Here is a 25,554-nt window from a genome sequence, read left to right as displayed (position 1 = left end):
ACTAAATCATAAAAAATTATATCACTGCATTGTTTAACTTCAAAATGATCATTATTTATTAAACTAAAAGCAACTATCCCATTTATAGCAGATTAGCATGTAACATGACACTTCTTTTTTCCATATTTATCTTCTTTTTGAGATAATACTCGAGATACTCAACTTAGGAGGAAAAAAACTCTACAGTAAAAGTGTTTCAGAAGGCTTTCGATCAGTATCTTCAATTTATCAACTCTAGACGTTGAGAAAGGAAAGAAAAATAGGTTATTAGTCTCTTCATTCTAAAAGTTTATCATGATTTTGAAGTAAGAGAGATTAAAGTTATGCTTTTAAGTTTGAAGACTAAATTTATGTATATGAAAATATAATGACAGATTCTTGACCATGTTTAACCCAAAACACAAGAACTACTAAGTTTTTTTTCTTAAAAAATGGTTCAATTTCGTTCTTAATTGCTTAGTACACTGTTTATACTTTCGTGTAAAAAACATTGTGTTTGGATTAAAGTGTATAAATGTGAAGAAAGTGAATTTGAAGCACCTTATCTGGACCAAATCCATGAAAAATGGACACAGTAGGCAGGACTTGAACTTTAATAAACCCAATCCCTTGACTAAAGAATTTAACTATTACATCATATAAATTCTTTTGTTATATTATGATTTTTTTATAATTATTATTATTATTATTATAATTTAATAAAAATTATATTAAAATTTTTAAAAATTTAATTCATTTTATTTTAAATTTATACAACAAATAAATAAATTTAATGTATAAAAGAAATGTATATAATTTATAAAAAAAAAACTTTCTTTAATTTATACAAAACAATTCAATTCAATTTATACAACAAAAATAATTCATTTCATTTATACAACAAAAAATTATTTTAATTTATACAATAAAAACTTAATTTCATTTATAGAACAAAACATATATTTAATTTATACAACAAAAAATAAATACATAATATTTTAAAAATTTAAATATGTATTTTTTTTACCCAATTATTATTGTTCTACATCTTTCAATTCTTTATAAACTTTATAAGATATTTTTTTAAAATAATTTTAAATCAAACACTTAATCAATTTAATAAATTTAATTTAACTAATTTATATTTAAATACTTATTATAATATTATAAATGAAATGAAATTAAAATAATTAATTTTTAAAAAATTTAAGTATTTTATATAACATTTACAAATTTAATTACATTTTTTTCTTTTACTCAATTATTATTTTTTAACATTTTTCAATTCTTTTTAAATTGTTTAAGATAATTTTTTTAAATAATTTAAAAACAAACACGTAATCAATTTAATTTAATTAACATATACCAATATTATTAAAATTTAAAAAATTATTATAATATTAAAAAAATTAAAATAAATAAAATAAACAAGTAAAAATTATAATATTTATTACCATGTTATACATTAAATAAATATAAAATCAATAAACTCTAACTATGCGTGCGCTATAGCCCATGGTTCCTATTCTATCGTACGCAAACTAAAATATTTTTTATTTATTTAAATCTATATGCGTCCATTATGTGTCGGATTGTCAAAAAGAAATTACTTTGCGCGTAAGTTTGGCCCATGAAAATCGCGTCTACACTTAGCCCACACATACATATGGAAGCTAAATCACCTTTTTCTTGTAGTGAATGTTTCAATTGCCGAAAATAATATTTTAACTCAAAAACAATTATAATTCACAAATAATCAATCAAATTAATTTTTTTTTATCAATTTTTAAACGCAAGAGCAATGTGTAAAATTACATTTTTATCAATTAAAAAAAATATAATTTCAATCACACTCTTCACATCATTCACAAATTTTTATAAACTTTTTCTACACTACTTTCTACCCTATTTATCTTAATCCAAACATCTTAACTTTCTTTACATTTTTTTTTTCTATCATCTCAAAAGTCCATTCGGTAATCCGAACAAAACATTAAATAAAAAGAAATATAGAGAGACACATAGTATGAAACAAAAGGAAAATATAGAGAGAGGCATAAGCAGATGAAAAGGACATTGTAAGACACATGTTACAAGCTTATCCAGAAGTAAAAGGATAGCATTGTAGTGGCTCATATTACACTATCGAATGCTTTGTGTGCAGAACCTATCCAAAGCACTGATCTGCGGGGAGAGGACCAGGAATGAAACCCTTGTCAAGGAACTGCAACCCGAACACAACCACAATGCCAAGCAAGAGCAAATACGAAAGGCCTTCAACGGCACCCAACAACCCAAAAGGACCATTGGGAAGTCCAGAACCGGTTTTGGCTTTGGTGTAGAGTGACCAACCCACTATGCCCACAACAACCAGGTAGCTCACTCCTTCCACTGCACCGATTGAACCACCTGGACCGGGGGGCAAACCACAACCGGTTGTTTTGAGTGTGTAGAGAGACCAAGCGATTACTGGGGTTGAGATCAATCCACCTCCTATGGCTACTTTTTCAACAATGCCGCCGTTGCTGCTGGCGTCGCCGCCCTCCTTCGCCATGCTCACTATTTTAAGCGGCGGAGGAGAACAGCAACTGCGCCTTCTAAGTGACTCCGGAAAAAGCTTCCCGCGCACCACGTTGCAGCTCGATAGTGGCGACAACAGTAGCATCCTTGAAGCGTTCATGCTTCTGTGCTGTGAGCGAGAGAGGGAGAATAATGAACACCCTTAAATTGTAGGTGCCAGTTGAATATGAGTAATATTTTGCAGCTAATGTTATTATTAGTTTTAGGACATAATTTGATATTCTAATTTTTTTTTCTTCATATTCTCACTTGATAACTAATATTATTTTTATTTTATTTATATTTATTAATTAAATGTAATATTGTATTATTAAAAGGAATTATAAAGTACAAACGAGAGAAAAAGAGGAATGTAAAACAAACTTTATCCTATTATTTAATAATGAAAATAATAAATCAATTATATATAAGAAAAATAATGTGTTTTTAAGTAGTGTAATTTAATTTTGAATTTCCGTTTCAAATTATTTTTTATTTTGAATTTGGACAAATAGAATATAAAAAATATGAATTAATTATGAAAAAATCACTATTTACATTCATAATTTTTGAAATTTAAAAAAAATCATATATGATAAATACGATTTTTTTTTTTTAAATCTTGTATGTAGATTATTTCTCAAAAAATAATAGTACGTAATAAATACGATTTTAATTGAGAATTCTAAATTCTAAACCCAAAACTATTGTACAGGTAAAAAAACAATTAAATAATTTTTACAAAAATATTGTATAATTGAACGCGTACTTGTTGTGTATAACTTTAATTATATCAGATTATATTATACTAAACTCATATTAACCGGTATTAAAAAAATTAGTTTTATCAGATTGTAGTCAATTCGTTTTTATCATGTACATAACTTCACAGTTCAGTAATTTTTTTTAAGAAAACTTTTACTATGGAATAATTTAAGAAAAAATTATTTGTGTTATTTTAATTGAATTGTGTATAGAAATAAATAATAGTGATAAAACTCTAAATATAAAATACTAAAAATAAATCAGAAACCTTAATCCAAAAACCTAAAACTAAAAAGTAATGAATGAAATTCAACTTCCTAGAAAATATACTTCAGACTTCAAGTTTAAATCAAAATATGCTCAATTTTTTATCAATAAAAAATGCACTACACTATTTAATGAACTGCATTTTATCTTTTAACAATCTTTTGAGTTTTCTTAACATTATAAACCTATTAACTACAATAATACACTCACGGATTAGAGTTTAACTTACTAAGTGCAAAATATACTTGAGACGAATTGGAACAAAATTAGATAAGAGAAAGTATTATATATTATCAAAAGATTTTTCACAGTCAGTCATAACAAACGTACTTAATACAAACAAGTCCCAAATTTCTAACACTCAAGCTAATTGCATAAATGGATATTTTATGAGCATTGAATAAATGGAAATAATTATGTCTAAAACAAGACATGCTCATAGTTTGATTCATAATGATACAAAATTTGGTTTTTGAGAGAAGATAGCATAATTGGTAATCCCGGATGACTAACGTTTCTTGGTCTTGGTTTGTGAAGTAACTGGTTCATCTTTTTTGGAAGCATTGTCTTCTGGTGGAAGAGCCCATGATGGTGCGCAATCTAGATCATACCAATAGTCATAAAAAATCTCATCACCAGCTTGAATGTTTTCCTTGGCAAATATTCCCACTCGATGTTCTCCTCCAACAAGCATCACCTATGTAACCAATCATTTTCACAATTCCATAATGAACTTCAATGAGTACAGAGCAATCACATAAGTGGGTACTGGGACTAACCTTTGCATAGCAGTTGGGTTTTGCTGAATGGTTCGCAAATTTTAATTTGTCTCCTAGACGATGAGCATCAATAACCCACTATAAAAATACAAGTAGTAAGTTTATGAGAAATATGTAGGAAGAAAATTACAATATATTATATTTTTTTTATTGACAAAAACAAATGAATTAATATGAGATAATTTATATAAAATATTGGTTGAGATATTCAATCTCGAACCACCTAACCGTAATAGAAGATTGACTCATTAGACTAGACCTCCTAATCTCTTAAAATTTTTGATCGATTTCATGCAAATCAAAAGCTTTCGGTATCAATTTGAATATTAAAAACTAATACTTATGGATATTTGGGAAGGCTCACAAAAATCTAATGAAACTGTTGAGTAGTTCTACTAATTCAAAGGTAAGTTTTTTATAGAGTGCACATGACCATTGTAAGAAAGTCAACTTACGAAAACAAACAAATTGAACATAGATATCAAAATGTTGCATAGATGTTAAACATGACAACTTGAAGAGTACAAAATAGAATGGACCACTAGAGATAAAATGATTAACCAGCCTGTGCTATCTCTATTGATTTTTTGGAGTTTGACCCGAATGAATACTTGGCCATGATTTACCTCAATTGGTATGTTTCAACCAAAAGTTCTAATGCATGCGTTAGTTGGGAGAGGAAAAGTCATAAACTAATACTTCTTTAAAAAATGGCCAAATCTCCTATAGTGCTCCCTTAATGATTTATGTTATCTGTATAAAACATTTTTTTATTCACATACCTCTTCCAATAAATCACAACGATGGAAGACATTATTCTTCACACACCAAATTGTTATAATATCTACTATAAGAGATATTATGACTTTAATTAGTGTTACTTTTGGTCAGAAATACGAAGGTATTTTTATCTCTAGTAAAATTATTTAATATAAATTATACTTTATCAAAACTGACTTATATCTATTGTATTTTTTTTTATGTAAGGTAACTTGACAATATTTCAAGTAAAATTTTTCAGGAAGGATTATGTTTAATCTACGATAGCACATTTTTCTAAAGTATCCTTAGTATCCTTCGAAGCTTCCTAAAACTATTAGGAATAAGGCATGATTGATAACTGAGGAACAAATACACTAAATGATAAATAAAATAATTTATTTATCAGTAAAAAATAATAAATTAAAGTGAAGTATTTAAGAGATATTCCAATCCAAGAATGAATAAATTAAAGAGAAGTATTTAAGGAATATTCCAACCTATATACAAAACAAAGTTTGTGTGAAATTCAACTACAAAATAACCTTTATACCTAATTTCAACCCTCCATACACTAAATCAAGTTTGTAGAGTCTACCCTTATACGAAAAGAGTGATGATAATCTCCTGTCAGTATCCAACGTGATAACCATCCCCATTTGAAAAAATGAAACAATATTAATGACTTTTAAGCAAAATAAGTAAAAATGATCCAAACATTTGTAAATAAATAGAGAAAATGGAATGAATTTTTTTTATTGAGACTTACTTTCAAAACTAGATGATGGTTTTTTAGCATAAATACAATGTTCATATAGTAAACTAGCAATAAATTGAACAATTAGGAGACAATCGTTCTATGTATAAAGATGGATGACCTAATTGTTAGCATATGTAAATAACAATAATGAAAGTTAGTTGTATATGTTAAGAGTTAGTTAGGTCTTGTTGAAATTATGCTTGCATGTATATACCTTCTTTGTATATTTTTTTTTGTAGCAAATTAATATACAATTAATTCTTTTTGCGTCATTTATCTTTCCTTTTGGTATATGGAATTAGAGCTCACTAGTTTTATGGTGTAAAACAATATAAGTTCAACAAACTCTTATTATGATAAGATTTAAATGATTTTGACACTATATTTAAGAAGTGAATTTTAAGTTTAGCTCAATCTTACAAAACTAGTTTGTGAGACAAATTTTCACTCATTTATATACCATTAATTAATCTTATCTCTAATTGACGTAAGACTTCAAATAAAAAATATACACAAAATATGGAATAATCTCAAAGAACATTTCTCCCCGCATGTATCTCATTTGAATATGAGTTGCAACTAGAGATTTACTCCCTTGACCATCGAAATTCAATGATAATAAAGTATTTTACCAAACTCAAGGTACTAATCATATTGCTCAATGTGCATGTAATTCAAGGTTATGTAGGAATCAAGATTGTATAATTCACTTTTTAGTCAAATTGAGTTATGCATTTGAGGAGGTAAGGTCTTAAGTGTTACTCATGACCCACTACCTAGCATCAATCACATGTTCACTAAATAAGGGAAAATAGTATCTATATGTTGTACACATTAACTAATAAATCATTCAAACAGCCTTATAAAAATTACAAGAATGATCAAGTTCATATGAAAAGCATTAAAACATGGGTCAAAGAGAAAATTTAGTTGATACAAAAACTTGCCTTATTATTGAGGTTAAAAAGGAAGGAAGTGTTGATACGATCATATAGTTTCCCACGTTTTTCTGCTTCTTTAGGAGGAATTAGTTCACCTTTGTACTCTCCTAGGCAAACATTTTTGTTAATTGGGTTCTGAAATGCATCACCAATTAGTTAGTAAAGCATGCTATCACATTATTTAAAAACAAACAGTTAGAAAAAACTCAACCTTTGCGAATGCTCCCCATCCTATAACATCTGACTTTGCCAAAAGAATCTAAAAGATATAAGGAGCAGAGTGTAAGATACTTAAGTATTCACTACTTTATTCGTGAATGAAACATAAGTAATTTAAAGAATAAAAGAGTTAGAGTTTTTTATTTCTAATTTCAAAAATCACTATATTACCTTTCAAAATAATTCAACTAAATAAATGGAGGAGGGTGACGCAAAAGTGAGAAATTAAGTGGAGGATTGAATCTCTCAATAGTTTCATCTTTTTGGTTTCTAAAGTGATGTTTTAAATATAATGGATTTTGTTTGTTGAATAATGTGGAATTGCTTAGGAAAAATATTTTTCAAAACATTTTTTTTTAAAAGTAAAATAAGTCTTTTTTTTTATAAAAGTTTTCATATAAAATTATAAGGCACAATTAACAAGGAAAACATGGCCCATGCAGGTTCCAAAAAATAAAATAAGTCTTTACTAACCCTCTCTTTTTGTCCTAAAAGAATATTCATATTTCTGCATTTACCATCTCCTCGTCGAGGTGGCTCCCCTAATGAACCATCGCCGCAACTATATAAAAAATGTCACAATTAAATTTTTTGGAATATGATAATCAATTTTATTGACTTAAATTTGGAGTGGTTAATACAACAATTATAAATTTAATGGATAATATTTAAACAAATGAATACCTTCTGAAAATCAAAATCAAGATACATATCCAAATCAACAATAGACAAAATTACTAGAGAATTGTATTTTTTGGTCTCTCAAAAATAGGAAAAATATGGTTCATGTTCTTGAATCAACATAAGCTACCGAATTATTAGATCAAACTATTTACCTTTGTTATAAATTTCTGAACAACGTGAAGTAAAATATAAGAAATATATTAATAGAAAAAATAGGCTAAAAAAAATCAAGTTAGAGATACAAAAATAATAATAATAATAATAACATTACCTAACCCAACAATTTCGACATACATCCGGGTCACACTCACGATTGGCTGCAAAGCATGGACACAATCGACTTCTGCATTGACTCTTGGTACAATGACATCCCCTGAATCGATTTTTGCATATCTTTGAACACCTAAAAGTAAAAAAAGAATAACGAATTTATGATAGAAGTAATGATACATTTACAATCCAAATTTTTATACAATCACAGTAAAATTCCCAATATTATTATTTTAATATTTTTTCATATTATTTAATTCTAAACTTACTCTTTATTACCTATATTAATTTATAAACCCAAACACATAAAAAAATTATATGCAATTCTAAGGATTCTCAAATTAACTATCATTTTTCTTATCACAATTTACGTTGAGAATGCATTTTCATGCTTTGCTAAGCATCAATTTTTAATAGCTTTTTTCCACATGTCTCTAGCACTCCAAGAAAAATCTTGCTTCTTTCCTTTTGAGTTAAAGTACCTAGGAAAAAACATATTAAATAATGTATCCAGATCACCCTTGTTGGACAGGAATCTTTAAATTAGATATCCAAAAAAGATTGTTAACAAAGTACTTCAAAAAGTCCAACACATGGCCATGAGAAATACAAAATATCCTTGTTAGAATTGAATCTTCAAATTAGATACCCCATAAAGATGGTACCAAAGTAATTTAAATTGGGCAACACATGGCCATGAAAAAATTAAAATATGGTGTCTATTTCTTTAATAGAAAGAAAGAAGGATTAAAGGACATAACTAAATGAAAATTCACATACCCACAATATTTTTCACAGCAAGTTCCATTAAGAAGACAAGAACATTCCTTTCCACACATTCCATGACACCCACAAGGAGTATATTGCTTATTACACAGGTTTTGGCCATAAGCAATTTTTCTCCATCTAGGTGGGAGACCAGCAGACTTTCGACTATAGTTGAACTTCCTAGGTTTTCCCTTTTTCCGTTGTGACCTTGATCTTGCTAACATTTCTACGTCCTACCAAAGTAACCCAAATTTAAAATCGAAAGTAGTTTGAAGCCATCTAAATAACATAACATGACAAAATTATATTCAGAATACAAAAAACTTAACATTCAGAGATTATGCTTTCCTTCTAATTGATTTATAAAGTGCAGTTAGAAAAGTATAATACAAGAAAACAACCTCCCTATTAGGAAACACAAAATACAAAATCTGGAAAGTCCCTAAATAATAATAGTTTAAATTTTTTCAACTACTGAAGTTGATGTTTATCTTGCAATTTGAGCAAGTGCAAGACATTCCAAAATATATTGATGTTCCCTATTCAAATTTGTTTACTCAATAAATTGTATTATAATTATTTTACAGAATATTGGGGGAAGAATAAATTTTCCATCATCATCATCAAACAACTCCCACATCTCTAGAAAAATTATTAAGTCAATAGAAGAAAACACAGAAGATAAGGAAACAAATGCTTGTAACTCTCACTGTGCACTCTGGATTGATCTTTTCATTTCTATCCACTGTTGAATTTGGTGTGGATCCATGGATCATTGACTCTCCACCAGCAAACATATACCTAGCTACTTGCAAGCAAGTCTTCAAGCCAGGAAGTAAGGTAGCGGCTATAAGGCAACTGCAAAGCGTGAGAAGCATCGCATAAGCAAAAACAAATAAATAACAATCATTATGTTTTGAAAATCTCTCACTGTTCATGATTTTAGGATTAACTGGCTACACTGCTTAGGATAGCAACAAAACACATACCAGATATAAAGCAACACCTCCACATCACACACTCAAGAGAACAGGTCTAAGATTAGTTATCTCAAACATGTGTGGGTACTCAGTAATATAATAGGCCTAAAAAATCTTACTAAGATTATGATAATATCTTAGATTTATAATCTTCTCATGAATTAATATTAAGCAAATAGGTTCAAGAAATATATAAATCGCACACGACGAATGATGTGAGGCTTTCCAACTCCCGAATGTTTGTCCCCCTCATATCTCCCAAGAACTCTCGTTGTGCACGAGGACTAGGGATTGTTCAAATTCATAAAACGATTCTATAGTGTTGTATATGTAAGAGGTTGATTCCACAAGTTGAACCTAAGGCCTTCAAGTTTCAAGGTTAAAACTCCAACTATGATCATTTCCTCTGTACACACACTATAAGCATAATTTGGTTCTACCATTTCTCTACACAATACAAATATTTTCAGAAGAAAAATAATAAAATAACCTAATTATTTAACATGATCCAAGTGTTTTTTAAGAGTGAGAAAACTCCGTACCTATTTTTTCCAAACATTTCTACTCCCTTCAAATATAAATCTCTCTCTAGAGGTCTCCAATCTGAGTCACTTATCATCTCACCAGCTTGCACTTCCTTTGAAATGGACATGTCGTTAAATTCTATCTCCTTTGTAAGATCTTTTTGTCCATTCGTAACTCCTTTGTCCCGCTCACTATGGTCAAAGCTACCAGAAACTGATAATTGCTTTGACGCATGTTCATCTAGACTTTTCAAAGATGCACGGGATGTTGTGTGGTTATCTTTGTCACTAGCATCCAAATTTAGTTCACTGTAATGATTGCCAATTTTGATAATTATATCATCTGGGACTTTCTTCAGCTTACAAGAACTCTGAGGCTCATTAGGAGGCAATGTCGAGTCCTCTTCCATTGGTGTAATTCTTTTATCCTGAAAAGATCAACGAGCGGAGTTTTTAAACGAAATCCTGATATCCTTTAACTGTGGGAAAATGAAATAATGGAGTCCAATTCACAACCTAGCACATTGTTTTTTCATCAAACATATAACAAAAGTAGATAAGGTGGTGCTTTAGCAAGTATATATGTGCATACAATTTTTTTAAATGGTGGAAAACATTTATTATTAAAGAATTTATGGCTGGTGTTGGAGGACAAAATAGCAACTAAAGTAAATTTGGTGAAGAGAGGAATACAATGGAGAATAGTCTTTGCAGTATGTGTGGGGAGGAAGAAGAAACAACGTCACATATATTTTGTTTGTGCATGTAGCTTAGTTGGTGTGGACAAAATGCTTTGACTGGATGGGGGTGACATCGATAGCGTATTATGATCCTAAAAAGCACTTTGCCTACTTTAGATTGACCAAGGAAAGTGAAGCAGTCAACAACATTTGATTTTTGTGTATGGGTAGCAGTAGTTGGAGAATTGTGTAAACAAAGGAACAAAAAGATTTTTAAGGAAGGGAACTATAAATTATATTGAAGTCTTCATGATGATCTAGCTGAAGGTTTGGTTGTGAGTAACTGCAAAGGTTAGATTAACATTTTTTTTTTATTTTGATTAATGTCTCGAACTACTAGTTTGTATGAGGTCGATTTCTTGAGTACCTGTGAGTGGATTGAATATTTTGTATAAGGATTGATGTATCCTTGAAATATCTTCATTATTTTTTTTCCCAATAAAAAAATTTATAGCAATTCAAGTTGGCAAATTACTTTTTTTATATTAAGGATGCATCCAGAAATCTCTTTAGGAGGGATATTTTTGTTTTGCTTTATAATATTTAAACATCTGGCGTATAATAAATAACTTTTTGAAAAATACTACTGCAAAAATATTTATTGCTTTTACACATAAAAATAAAATTATATTATAATGATAGTAATTGAAAGTCCTCAAATTCTATAATAATGATAATATATAAATACATATTTATAATATGTTTATTGGTAGTCACATTTACTAAAAAAATGATTACTAATTCTTGTTAGCTTTTATTAATGTTTACTTAACCCCTATTAATATTCAAGTCACATATGAAAATAAAATGGAATGGAAGTAATTCAATCTCGCTAATGTTAATAAAAACAATATCAGAACAAAAACAAGTTAATTAGATCAACCAAGAACAAGAAGAAGAATACCAGAAGGTAACATTGATCACTGCATGGTTTCCTACCACCTTCAGGTTCAGAGCAGACATGTTTTTCGCTCTGGGAAGTAAATCATCAAATTAATTTATTGATGTAGTTGGGAACACATTAAATTGAAAAGAACATAAAGCATTTCTACTTACAAGATATATTAAAGGTTGATCAGTGCCATGGATTGCACAGTCAAAGATCTGCTCAAGGAAATTGTAAAAGCATACATAGATACAAAATATTTAATATGATATCAAACATCATGACAATTACAAGAATTTCAAGAAGATAATATTTTAGTATATACCAAACATCGACGACAGAAGATTTTATCAAAAGTTTCTAAACCACCACTCAAGCTTTTCTCCAGACATATTCCAAGATGATTTTCGCATCCTTTACAATGACAATCTTTAGAATGTTGATCCGGACTCTCCATATTCTTTTCCTTTAGTTTTTCGTACCTCTCCTGCACATTTTAATGAAGAAAAAAAAAACTCCAAAACATAAATGATTGTTCAAAATATCCATGAATAATTAAATAGGATTAATGAGCATCAAAATAGATATTCATGTAAATAAGTTATTCTAGATTACCTGAATTTGTGAAGCGTTAGTCTCAACAATCTCTTTAATGACACCCAATACCTCCTTAGTAGACCCGTATTCCTCGAGTGTCATCCTAATATTCAAGAGTCAAGATAGTAATTCTAGAATAGAGAAGCTTCAAACATTTGAATAAAGCAGAAAAATGATACCCAATAAGTTAAAATTTTGGTATTCATTTAGATATCTTGTGTGATGATGATAAAGATCTTATTTCCTATTTCTTGAGGAAGGAAAACCACAATAGGTCCCCTATTTTGTTCAGCAAACAAATGTGTAAATTAAAAATTTATATATGACTCACAACAAAAATTTCAATAAGGATCTTCAGCTCCTTTTGTAATTCCATTTTTCTTCATAAATAACTAGAACTACAACATGCAAGTACAACATCTACATCTTAATTTTACCTCAGAATTTGATCTTCAGCCTCAGTGAATTCATGTTTAACATCCTTGGTATTTGGTATCTCTTCCTCATTATCACTGCATATCATCATTTCACCTCTATTTTGGTCATAGTACATTTGATATTTTCCTATGACCGATTGATCATCAACCATTCTCTCATTTCTGTTCAGTGTGAAAAATCTTGAAAAATAAAAAATACAATCTGCAAACGAATTTATCAATAATATTTTCTATTTTAAAAGAAAATACAATTGAAGAAGCTTGTAATTTTTGCCAATGACAAAAGTTGTATCGGACAACTATCTGGGCAGAAATTAAGTTTTTGAAACCTGAAAGTCAAACACACCTGGCCACATATACCCAAGTCGTATATGATGGTAATTTTTCCTTGTTTGGAATCGTAATACTTTCTGCCGATGATATGTCCACATTATTGATTTGATCCTCCTCTAGTGTAGCTTCAGGGAACCCAGTGAATTTACATAAAGGATTGTTAATTCTCAAACACAGCATATTGACGTTCCCTTCCCGCAAATACTCATTCCCTGATAGTACTCTCGTTGGAGAAAGAGGCTCAAGGTTCCTCCAATGTCTTTGAACTTTTTCCTGTGGAAAAAACAACTAAGATTAATTTCATTCTAGTTAGCAGTGTATTCAAAACAAGTCGTTCTCAATTAGGAATGTATTAAAAGGGGGCAGGCAAGGGCCTACCTTCTCAGGCTTTATATGTGTATATATATGTGGTCATAATTGGTTGATTTGATTAACTTGGACAACGATACAATTTTATTGCATTAGCAAGATTAATAACTTGCATTCCATATTAGTCCTTTATTTGCTCTGTATATGCTATTAATAAAGGTTAATGAAGATTAATGAAACTTAATGATTGACCGTTCTCTGATTCTTAATGGGCTCAGATGATGTCTGTTTTTTTAAGCACAGAACTCCATTAAATAAATACAACTCTTCTTTTCTGTTTTCTTCTTTGGCTAGATTCATACCTGAAGTTCATGATAATGTATATTGGGTGATAGGAAATGGATCTCATATTAACTTCTGGAATGATGTGTGGTGCCGGGATACCTCGATTGTTGTAGCACTTCGTATCCGTAGCTATCTGCTACTGTAAAAGATTTCACATGCTCCAACTTGGTACAAGTTCCTGGAAACGTTTTGCAGAGATTACTGGTTTTATGTGATAAACTTTCGGGCTTTGAGATCCTTGTGCAGCAAGATCAAGTCATTTGGAGGCCTGCTAAGGATGGGATATTGACTTTCAAAGCTGCTATATCTTATGTGAAATCTGGTGCTGTATGTTTCTAGTAAGAAAATGATTTGGTCTCCAACAATTCCTCCATTTAGGTCATTCCTTCTTTGGAGACTTGTGCATCACAGAATGACTATTGATGAAAATTTATGTAGAAGTGGATGTATTGTGGTCTCTGTGTAGTCTATGTGGTGGCGTGGAGGTAACTTCTCAACGCATCTTTTTCCACTGTGGTTTTGCTTCACGGTTTTGGAGTTGGTTTAAAGATATTTTTCACTGGAACTGTGAGTCTGTTTCCACAGGTATAATATCTTGGACTTTCTTCATTCCTCACGTAATAAACAATTGGTTGTTGGTACCTTATTGAGAGAGATTCATATCATATAGATGATTTGGTACATGAGGAACTCTGAGATTTTCCAATACAGCATTATCAATTGGTCAGGCTTTTGCAAATACTAAGTTGGAAATAGCTACCTCAGGTCTTCTTTCTAGGAGGTACAGGGCTGTTTCTATGGATGATTTTAGAATTCTGAAAAAAAAAAAATTCCCAATTTGTCCCCCTCCAGCTCCTAAAATTTTGGAAATTAACTGGTTTCCTCCTTCAGAAGATTGCATCAAATGCAACACTGATAGGAATTCTCGTGGTAATCCTGGGCACTCCTCCTGTAGTGGTATTGTTCGAGACAATATAAGTAATTTCCTAGGTGGCTTCTCAACCTACATTGGGGTGGATTCTGCACTTGCTGCTGAAATTTTAATAGTTATATTTGCTTTGGAGCCTGCGGAAAGAGATGGTCGGAATAATTTTTGGCTTGAATCAGACCCATAGTTAGTTCTCTAGGCTTTTCCATGAGGAAAATATTGTCCCTTGGCGTCTTCGTGTGAGATGGAGAAAATGTTTACCTTTTTGTTTTCCAATGGTCTTTCATTGTTCTCCAATAATTTCAGGGAAGAAAATTCTTGTGCAAATAACTTAGCTAAGCATGGATTGGATAATAAACTTAACATTATTTAGTGGGATCATGTTCCTAACTTTATTGATAGAATTGTTTTAAAAATATGCGCATGTTTTCAGGTTGGCGTAATTTTGATGATGACTTTTGGTTTGATCCGCTTCGTGATTATTTTGTATATTTTATTGTAGATGTGCAGCATAGGTAGAGCTTGAAGCGCCACCATTGTTGGGGTGTCCTGTCTCTAGTGTGATGCTTTTGCACATCAAATTTACAAAAATTTAACCATAATCGTTTTGTAGTAAATGTGACTTCCGCTAAACATATTGTATATATCATTACTACTACATTCGAGGACTTTAAACTAAGTTGCAAGCAAATTGCAACATGTTTTAATTTTCACTATTTGTTTTAAATTTTAGGCATTGTCTACTTTCCCACAAAACAAAACAAAACCAAAAAGAGCTAGATACTAATTCCACAAAATTAATCTAATAACATCGCCGATGATTAAAAGGACAAAGAAACATTTTCAAGAATCAAGTCATGCAATTGCAAACTTAGAGGACTTTTCACTCTAATTTTTCTTGTTTTAAAAATTATTCTAAGCAACAGATTCACACTGCTCAGTAACCAATTCCTGATAGAAAATCTATTATATTCTGAAAATAAATAAAAAATAAAAAAATTGATAAATGTTTTCTCATATTTAAAATATAAATAAGCTAGCAAATGAATTTTTTTTTAAAAAATATATTAAGAAAAAGCCCTTACTTTAACTGATTGCCCTCTCTGAGCATGGAATTGATCTGTCAACACTTTAATCTTGGTCTTCATAGTTCTTCTAGTAACATCTATTGCTGACTTTCCCTGATGTTTCTGTAAATATTACAGCATAAAATAATCTTACAAATATTGCTCCAAACATACAATAAACAAAAGTCCCTATTCTTTACATAAAAATAAAATAAAATAAAATCTGCCTCCACAGTATCGCGTGTGGCTGTGGCAGAAAAGCAGACAAGGAATGTGAAGTTCACTCCCTATGCATTAAGCAGAGGAACGACGCTCATCGATCAAAGGATGTATCGGTAACCAAACATGGAGCGAATTTCCCAAACTAAAATGTGAATTCTACTATTTGTTGTGCGCACAAAAATTGAGGGACAATTTTCCAATTCATGCATGAAATCATACTATCATCTAAGTTCAATTCCGAACCATCGCTGTGATACGATTTCAAAGAAGACGAAGAATGCAGGAAAATAAAAGATGTAAACGAAAGGAATTGGAGAAAATGAGAGAAGAGAGGAGTGAAGAGAGAGACACAGACATGATGTTTGGAGGCAGAGCTAGGAATTTTGTTGACCATTGATGCAGAGAAAGATTGATGGAAGGAGAAGGATTGAAGAAGAAGAAGAAGAGAGGGAAGTGAAGTAAGAAAAACTGTCTTCAGAAATGAGTTGTCATACCACAAACGTTGCATAATATATGGTGCCGTTTCATGCGCGGCTTATTATTATTTTCTTTCTACTTGGGACCACCATCAACCCCAACGTTTTTTCCCACCCATATCCTCTAAAATTTGGATAAAAACAAAAACGAAATTATATTACATAAAAAAAATTAAAAAAATTAGTCAAAGAAAAATTATTGTTAAAATAAAATTGAAGTAAAAATATTATAAAAGTGAACAAACTTCTAAATTTTGGTTGATTTGAACATCTCTTTTTCAAACATGATATTCCGAATGTTTTTTTAATTGACACTCTAATGGGAATTTTATTAAATAAAAGTTAATAAGTTTAATATGTTAAAATATAAAAGGCATTTAATAATTTTCCCTTTCGTTTGAATAAAGAAAATTTCTGAAAATTGAATAAGTGTTAAACGAAAGAAAATTAATTTTGTTCTATGTTTATAATCCTCCATTTGAATTACCCTTAAAAGAGAAACAAAATTTAATACTTAATTTACATTAACTAAATCTGGACTTAATTCACATGCATTGTTCTTGTAAATTTTTATACATTATCATTTAATCAGAACTTACGGTAGATAAACTTCAAAGAAAATTATTGTCAAAATAAACAGTCTGATTATATATAACACTTTTAAAATAAGATAAAACAGCAAAAGTAGTTTCATATTATATTAATTAATAAAAAAAAGTGTCACAAAATTACCTTTCAAATATATTTCTACTATACTCTAAAATCAAACATGAATTTTAATAATAATAAATTTAAATTTTATATTTTTCAATATTATGAAATAAATAAAATAATCCCATTGTTTTATTCATTTTATATAAAATAACGGGGCTTGATTTATCCGATACAGAAAAATATCTCATAAATTGAAATTTAATAACAATACTGTTACCTTCTCGTTTAATTATTTAAAGTAAATAATTTCCCATTTATTACATTACTCCCAAATAATAAAAATTACAATGATTATAGTAAACCCGATTAAATTAACTGTTGACATGTAATATAAGAAAAAAATAAAAATCAAACTAATGCATTTACTTTGGTTTTTTTAAATATACTTTGATCAACAACAACAATTAGCTATAATTATTTTTAAATACATAGAAATTAAAAAATTTCATTATAATTTAATAATGAAAACACCAATATAAATTTAGAATATTTTAAAAATGTTTTGTTAAGTACATTTTTAAATAATAAAATTATCATTTTTAAATGTATATTATTATTATTATTATCATATATTATATAGTTATTAAATTATTCAATAAATAAGCTTCATATATCAACATATTATAATTATTACAAGTATTAAATTTAATACTTGTGTTATTTGTCATAAATATAATAGTTAATATTAATAACACTACTATATTTAATTATATATTAGGTACAATGAATATGTTACATTTTGTAATAATTAATTTTCATTAATAATATATTATACTTGCTAAATGAATTAAATTTAATAAAAATTACTGTATTTCATAAATATAATCTGTTTGATAACATTATTAAACATATTTATTTATTATTTGCAATGAATACATTAAATTATGTAATAAATACTTTTCATTTAAATGGATCAGATTTAATAAAATTATTGTATTACATAAAGATAATATATTTAATAACATTATCAAATAAATATATTTATATATCAACTGTACAAAGTATATTAAATTATGTAATAAATAATTTTCATTTAATACTTTATTACATTTATTATATGTATTAAATTTAATAAAAAAAACTCTTATTTTCATGATACTATTAAATATAAATATATATTATATGTAACAAAAATGATTAAGTATGTTAAAAAAACCGTTGGTTTACGTATTTATATAAATACTACATTAATGACATTTTGTATTCTATTAAATTCATATTTAAGATTAAACTTAATTAGCTTTTTGTTTAAAATTTGTATTTTATTAAATATATAGAACTTTTATATTTTTCAATTGAGTTTTTATTTTTATATTTTTTAATTAAGTTTTTATGGTCTGATATTTTTCACCAACTAATAGTTATTTTGCATGATTATTGTTTGTTTTACTTGAAAAATATAGAAAATAATTTAATTAATTTTTTGTTTAAGTATTTTTTATTGAATATTTATTAAAAAAAATAATTAATATTTTTTTTATATATATTTTTTTGTTTCAATTGAGTATTTGACCAAACAACAAAATAATAACGTACAGACAGTTAGTTCAGTAACTTTATTTGTTGATTGTATAATTTCGTGTTGTTTTATTTGAAACTGTAAAATCAAATTATCACATAAATTAACAACAAATACTCAATTAACACATAAAAGTTTTAAATACTCAATATAATGAACTTTGTTAATATAAATTTAATTAAAAATACTTTAATTTGTGACAAATTTAAAATTTAATTAAGCTATTTTTTATGATTTTCTATATGGATACATATAGCTAATCACAATAAAAAATAAGTTATATCACCCTAATTGATAATAAAATTAAATGAGAAAAAAAAATTAAAAATATAAATTTTTTTAAATAGTTAATAGAACACTTTTTTTTTAATAAGAATTCAACTAAATGAAAAATTAGAATTTAATTAAGATTATGTGTGTGGCTTTCAACATTACATTCAATAGAGGGTGACTACACCTACTCCAAGAGTAATCACAGCTTACCTATACCATTTGTATTTATTTATTTAACGATTTACAACAATTTTAAAATACAGGTCACAAGCAGAAATGGTTTTATTACAATACGCTGAGTAAGTTAATTGCTAGATAATAAATTAATTTAATCAACATAAAAATATTTTGTAAGTTACTGAATATAATTTATTTTAGAGATTTATAACTGATAAGTTACAAACTATTAAATAGCTTATTATTAATTAAGTTATAACTTGTTTAATTTTTTCATTATTATTCTTTATATTTATATACTTTGTTTTATCATTCTTTTTTTTTTACTAACTATGACGTACTTTTTATTGTACACAAATAATTCACATAATGAAAATTATACAAAAATGAATCTAATAATAACTTAACTTAATAAATAAAAAATACTTTTTAAAAATAAATAAAGAATAAATTCAATTAATACTTATTAGATGAAAAAATTTAGACAAAATGACTTTTTAGAATACAATTTTTTTTAAAAAAAAAATATTAAACTTTCAATAAGAATTTAGTTATTTTAAAAAATCAAAATCAAAATTACAATTAAATAATATATTTATCTAGCAAAAAAAAGTATTTATTTAATAAAATACATAGTAGAATTTTTTAGGATTATTATATATTAACAAAAGACTGTAATTGTAAAAATAAATTACAGTAAACATTCTTTATTTAATTTGTTTTCCTAATAACTACACAAGATTTAACATGTGCACTTGATATTGAAGATATATTGAAATCTGAAAACAAAATAAAAAAAAGTCGACAAAAAATTATAGAAAAAAAGTGATGAAAATAGAAAATTTGTTAACAAAATATAATGTATTAATTATAATATTTGTAAATCTGATTAAATAAGGTTAATAAATAATTTTTTATTTTTAACTCAATAAAAGAAAATTAATAGTTATTTGATTAAAAATTATAACTATTTGCAATTCTTAGAAATAATAGTAATGTAAAAGAAAATATATATTACCAAATATTTGATCTATAATTAAAAAAAAAGTACAATTATATCGGCAACTATAAAAAATACAACATTAATAATGAGAACAAGAACTATAAAAACATATATTTTATTAAAATATTAACACTTAAATAAATAAGTACTTATATATATATATAATAAAATTTAAAAAATTGAACCCGCCTCTGTTTGATTCTAATGATGGAAATATTATAGTCATAGAAAAATGACAAAAAAATTAATTTCAATTTATTAAATTATAGAAAATGAGACGAAACAAGCGGAGAAATATGAAAAAGTCTATTATATTTAAAGAGATAATAAAACATGTATAATTGATGGACTCAATCTCTCATATAGCACTATTTAAACTTTTATTTCTCCATCCATCATTTTTTTTCCTATTTAGCACCTTTTTGTTTTTATTTTCCTATCTAACATCATTTCAAAAGTAAAAAAATAAAAATAAAAAATTAATAATTTTTATTTTCCATTAAATAAATAAATATTTTTAATGTTTAAAATAGTTATTAATGAATAAAGAAATAAGTTTTTACAAAATAAAAATAAAAAAGTAATAAATTAAAAATATTTAGTTAAAAAAAAATAAAACGAAGAAAATAAAAATTAAACCCTACAACATAAAAGTTGAATATATAAACATAAATTAATATTTATTATTATTATTATTATTGATGTAATCATGTTAATTTCAAGTAAAAAATATAGAACATAATTATAAAAAAAAATCAAAGTCAATTAATATTAATTAGTAGTGGACACAGATAATATAAATAATATTGAAATCTAGTGAGTAGCATAAAATTTGAGGTATGAGAATACTTTTACCCTAATTCTATTGTGGACACCAAATATTCTTACCAAGAATGAGCAAGTGAGTACCATAGAATTTGAGGTATGGGAATACTTTTAAGCTAATCCTGTGGTGGACACCAAATATTCTTACCAAGAATGACCAAATATTCTTACCAAGAATGAGCAAGAACAATCTAAGGTGAAAATTCAAGCTATGTGAATTGATTGACCTCTTCTTCAAGGTTGTCGAGAGCTTTAATGACGATGACCGAGTGGTTGTCTATCTGCAGAAACTCTCTTACGTTCAAGTTAATACAAACATAGAGATATAAATGATAAGTATGTGTAATGAGATGACCTGAATACTCCATGAGGTGATATTTATAAGCTATTGGACCTAACAAAATATCTAATCAATTGGTGTTTGTTGTTGAATACCAAGTTGCTCTATACGCTAACAAAAGTTAGTTTCTTTTCAAGTATCCAAATTATTCATATTTGGAGGTGGTTAATTCCTACCACGTGAAGTGATTTACTTAATATTTGTCAATACTAGTAATACACAACATGTTACGAGTTAGTATGAGCGAACCCTGCTTGCACTGACGCAAATAGGTTTCAAACCCTTAGTGTTAAGTTATCGATGAATTTCCAGTTCTAGGTTATAGCAATAACCACACTCAAGTTCACACCACATAATTAAATCAAATGACACAATATGTATATATACAATAGATTACTTAAAAGCGACAAACTAATTTTATCCATGCTAGATTAGGTGTTGGCACAAGAACCTGTATTTTCTAAACCATTTTGATTCATTGCTCTTCAGTGATCCGGATAACCTGGAATTATCTTTGGTGACTGACCTAATCGAACATTTGAAGGGCCAGCTGAAGGGGGAGCTGAAAACTGTCTCATAACAGAACTTGCACTCGAAGCAGGAGGACTGCAAAGTTGGCTTGATTTAATCGAATTACCGTTTGCAGCACCATTTGTATCCTCTGCCATGTGTTCAGGCTGTTGGTGGCTTCGCTGCAATACATCAATATCCATTCCTTGTAATACATTCTGATGATTGTGGGTACCACTGGGAAGCTGGGATTGCCAAAAAGGTGGCTGTTGATTAACTGTGGAATGGCTTGCTTGATCATTGCTTTTACCGTCAGCCTCATCCTTCCCTCTGGGCTGATGAACTATGCCTGAGACCTCATTAGGTTTGCTAGGTTTAATATCTGTCAACTTTTCTAAGTCCAAAGAAGAGATAGACTCTCCAGCATCAGCCTTAGGTGTTGAAGAACGGCCAGAAGCAATTATCGTTGTGGGAAATGCCCTCTCTGGAGGAACAGCTGGGGTGTAATTAGAGGGAAGCAAATCATCCCAATTCTCCAATAGTTCCTTATACACTTTACGGAGAGTGACTTCAGTAAGACCAGTCACCTTACAAATTTCTGCCTGGGTTTTGCGTTTGTCTTCAAGTTGGCAAGCCAAATATATAGCAGCAGCTGAGATGCTAATAGGATTCCTGCGAGTACAGAAGCATTTGTTGATCACGACCTCTCCAATGTGAGTAGCCAGTTCCTTAAAAAAAATTGTAGGACTTGTTCTCAGAATTCTATAATATATGGTACAGAATAAAATAATGCACCAAAATTGGTGCTTAGACAACAAAGTATAACCCAATGTCCACCAATGTAATGAGTACACATCACCAATATCATAAGTATATCCCGTATCCTGTCACGGACGTAAATTCTTTATTCTCTACGTATCACAACATCTTTGATTTACAAAGAAAATAGCAACGAAAACAAATTCTAGAACCTTGCAAATGTAAGAGCATGAGAAACCGAGCAGTTATTTCATATCATGGCAAAATTCAATGGCTTTTTGCTAGTAGGTATAGATAAACCCTTTCAAGATTTCGAAACAAAATAATGTTGAACCCATGAAATGGGATGTGACTAGAGGTACCTGGGCAGATTTATTGAGCTGAAGAAGCGTGCAAAATCTTGGCATATGAACTGAAATGGAATTGCTGTTAATAGGTTGACTTAGCTGCAAAGCCTCACCAAGTATCTTAATGTATTTCCCAATTTCCTTTTGTGGCACATTGGCTGCAATTGAAATTTCCTGCCATATGACTACACAAGCATCAATATTATAGATATCACAATAACTTTAATGTTTTCAGCTATCCAACATATCAAGCAAGCAGTATTTTCCTACTGAAAGCAAACTCAAATGCTAGCTACTTGTTTTGAGTGCGATGACTCTTCCTTCACAAATCCCTAAAAATGACCGACCGTTGATTTTCACTGAAGAAAAATGCAAGCGTTCATTCATCCAGAAGACAAAAATTGAAATCAACCATTCAACAATATTAATTACAAGAGAAAAAAGAAATGGAAAATTAGCATAGCAGAAACGTAATGACCTGAAGGGTTCTGGGCTCTTGCGCCTCTCTGATGGCCTGAACGAGAGCGGCAGTAGCAAGCGCCTCCACACTGCGGTTTCTCAAACACGTGGCGGAACAACAATCCCTGAACAACTGAAAAGCGTGGTCGGAAATGTCGCAGTCCAACCCTAGAATTGACGCAACATCGATAATCTGCATGTAGGCCCTCAGATTATCAACCACAACCGTTGAAGACGAAGAAGAGGAGGAGGAAGAGGAGGATTCCAGAGTGCGTTCGAGTTCGGCGAGGTGGCCGGAGAAGGAGAGGGATGACTGAAGGTAAAGTGGGCTGGGCTCGAGGGACCACGTGGAAAAGGCAGTGATGAAGCCCGTGGGCTCGAAAGGGTCCTCGTCGTCGTTCTGATTGAGAGGGAGAGGGAGATCCGATGTGACCAGACATAGAGGGTTATCTTGGGCGCGCATGTGGAACACGTGGTGAGGATGCGACTGTCGCTCCTCCATTACGCGCCCGCAAGACGTGCACTCCGTGATCGAACGCCCGCTGCTCGTCGTCGCGCAACGCCCCTGCGCCGCCGAGCAATACGGGCACTTCATTTTTCCTTCTGTCTCTCAGTCTCACCGCTTTTCTTTTTTGCACCTTATTACTGCGGCTCTATACAAGTATAATTATTTATTAAGTATTATTATTATTATTTAATAATTTTTTATATTATTATTTTGACTATTTTTTTATGATATTTTTTTCTTCCAATAATTTGTAATATGCATCTTATGAATAAATAATTTTTTTGTGGTTAAATATCATTTCATCTTTATCTAATAATTCTAATTAAAAAACATGGTGTATATGTGAATATATATGTATATCATTATAATATTTTAATATAACACTTTCTTTTTTATTTTTTATTTTTATATATTTTGGTTATATTTAATTATCATATTTTTAATTTTAAAATAACAAAAAAATCTTTTACAATTAGACAAATAATTTTTTTTAATTAGTTAGCACTTATATATTTATTATGAAGTAGAAATAAAGAAAGTGATATACTTTTTTTTTTAAGACTGAGTTTACATTATAACAATACTATTATACACATTTAATATAGCAGCATTAATCATAGCATTATATTAAAAAAGTAAAATTGAATTTTATTCATATTATACTACTAATTATACTAATGTTTGAACAAGAGGTATTGAACTGTTTTAGTAAAATAACATTTAATTATTGACCGATGAATCATAAAAAAAATTACATCGAATTACAAAACATTTTTTGATGGCATAAACCACAATTCTAATAAAAATCAGTTTGTGTATGGTCAAAACAACAACTTACACAGTATGAAATTGTGGGACATATGTTGTCATTTTGTAATATAAATTGAATGTCACAATATTATTTAACTTCAAACTATAATTCAAGGTGTAACATATAAGAGGATATTCTATAATTGTTTTCAAAGATATTAAAAGTATTTTGAATCAATTAATAACGAAAAGAACAAGTTGAAAATATTTAGTTAAGTACTTAATCCTCCATAGTCGTTCTACAACCACTTCATTTTAAACATCGCTAAGTATAATGATAAATATAAATAAAAATTTAGATAAATGAATAATAGTTTTCAAAATATTGAAATTTGGTGAGCTACGTGATAATATGATTTTTTTATTAGATTGTTGGTAAAAATATTTATTTTCAAAATAAAAATCATTTTATTTTTATAATTGAATTTTTCATTTAAAAGAATGACTTAAGAGTGAGGTGTGTGTATTAGTTTTTAATGGAGGTATTGTTAGTGTTGAGCACAAACACAATTAACTGATCCATCAAACCTCAAATATAACAAGAAGAAGACGGATAATAGAAATTCGATTATATGAAAGAAGAATGTAAAATAGGATAGAACAAAGTATCAAGAATCATGCACAAAACAATTTAATGTGGTTCAACTAAAACCTTAGCGAACAAAATTTTACTATGAATAATATTTGATATTACAAACTAAGTTTCTTTCAAGTTT

At 28.7% G+C, this 25,554-nt stretch overlaps 3 protein-coding genes across 3 annotated transcripts; all 3 read right to left on the bottom strand.

Annotated features, from left to right (window-relative positions):
* Window positions 1-2,006: 2,006 nt before the first annotated feature.
* Window positions 2,007-2,843, bottom strand: LOC137810211 (uncharacterized). Its single transcript, XM_068611367.1, has one exon. The coding sequence runs from the start codon at window positions 2,657-2,659 to the stop codon at window positions 2,147-2,149; it is 513 nt and encodes a 170-aa protein (XP_068467468.1). The 5' UTR covers window positions 2,660-2,843; the 3' UTR covers window positions 2,007-2,146.
* Window positions 2,844-3,853: 1,010 nt separating this feature from the next.
* LOC137810210 (histone-lysine N-methyltransferase EZA1-like) lies at window positions 3,854-16,641 on the bottom strand. Its single transcript, XM_068611366.1, has 17 exons — window positions 16,474-16,641; window positions 15,915-16,019; window positions 13,261-13,520; window positions 12,915-13,076; window positions 12,496-12,580; window positions 12,206-12,367; window positions 12,051-12,098; window positions 11,899-11,967; window positions 10,273-10,682; window positions 9,461-9,608; window positions 8,763-8,983; window positions 7,984-8,115; window positions 7,503-7,590; window positions 7,021-7,068; window positions 6,816-6,944; window positions 4,350-4,427; window positions 3,854-4,267 (listed from the first exon to the last, which is right to left on the bottom strand). Exons 1-17 carry the CDS (start codon window positions 16,624-16,626, stop codon window positions 4,079-4,081), a joined length of 2,487 nt encoding a protein of 828 aa, XP_068467467.1. The 5' UTR covers window positions 16,627-16,641; the 3' UTR covers window positions 3,854-4,078.
* Window positions 16,642-21,705: 5,064 nt separating this feature from the next.
* Window positions 21,706-24,185, bottom strand: LOC137810209 (plant-specific TFIIB-related protein 1). Its single transcript, XM_068611365.1, has 3 exons — window positions 23,540-24,185; window positions 23,077-23,235; window positions 21,706-22,683 (listed from the first exon to the last, which is right to left on the bottom strand). Exons 1-3 carry the CDS (start codon window positions 24,113-24,115, stop codon window positions 21,931-21,933), a joined length of 1,488 nt encoding a protein of 495 aa, XP_068467466.1. The 5' UTR covers window positions 24,116-24,185; the 3' UTR covers window positions 21,706-21,930.
* Between the last annotated feature and the right edge of the window lie 1,369 nt (window positions 24,186-25,554).

This window comes from Phaseolus vulgaris, chromosome 2, assembly GCF_000499845.2.
Source record: "Phaseolus vulgaris cultivar G19833 chromosome 2, P. vulgaris v2.0, whole genome shotgun sequence".
Lineage (NCBI taxonomy): Eukaryota > Viridiplantae > Streptophyta > Magnoliopsida > Fabales > Fabaceae > Phaseolus > Phaseolus vulgaris.
The sequence above is the reverse complement of the archived record's forward strand: the minus strand, read 5'-3'. Positions and strand labels throughout refer to the sequence as shown.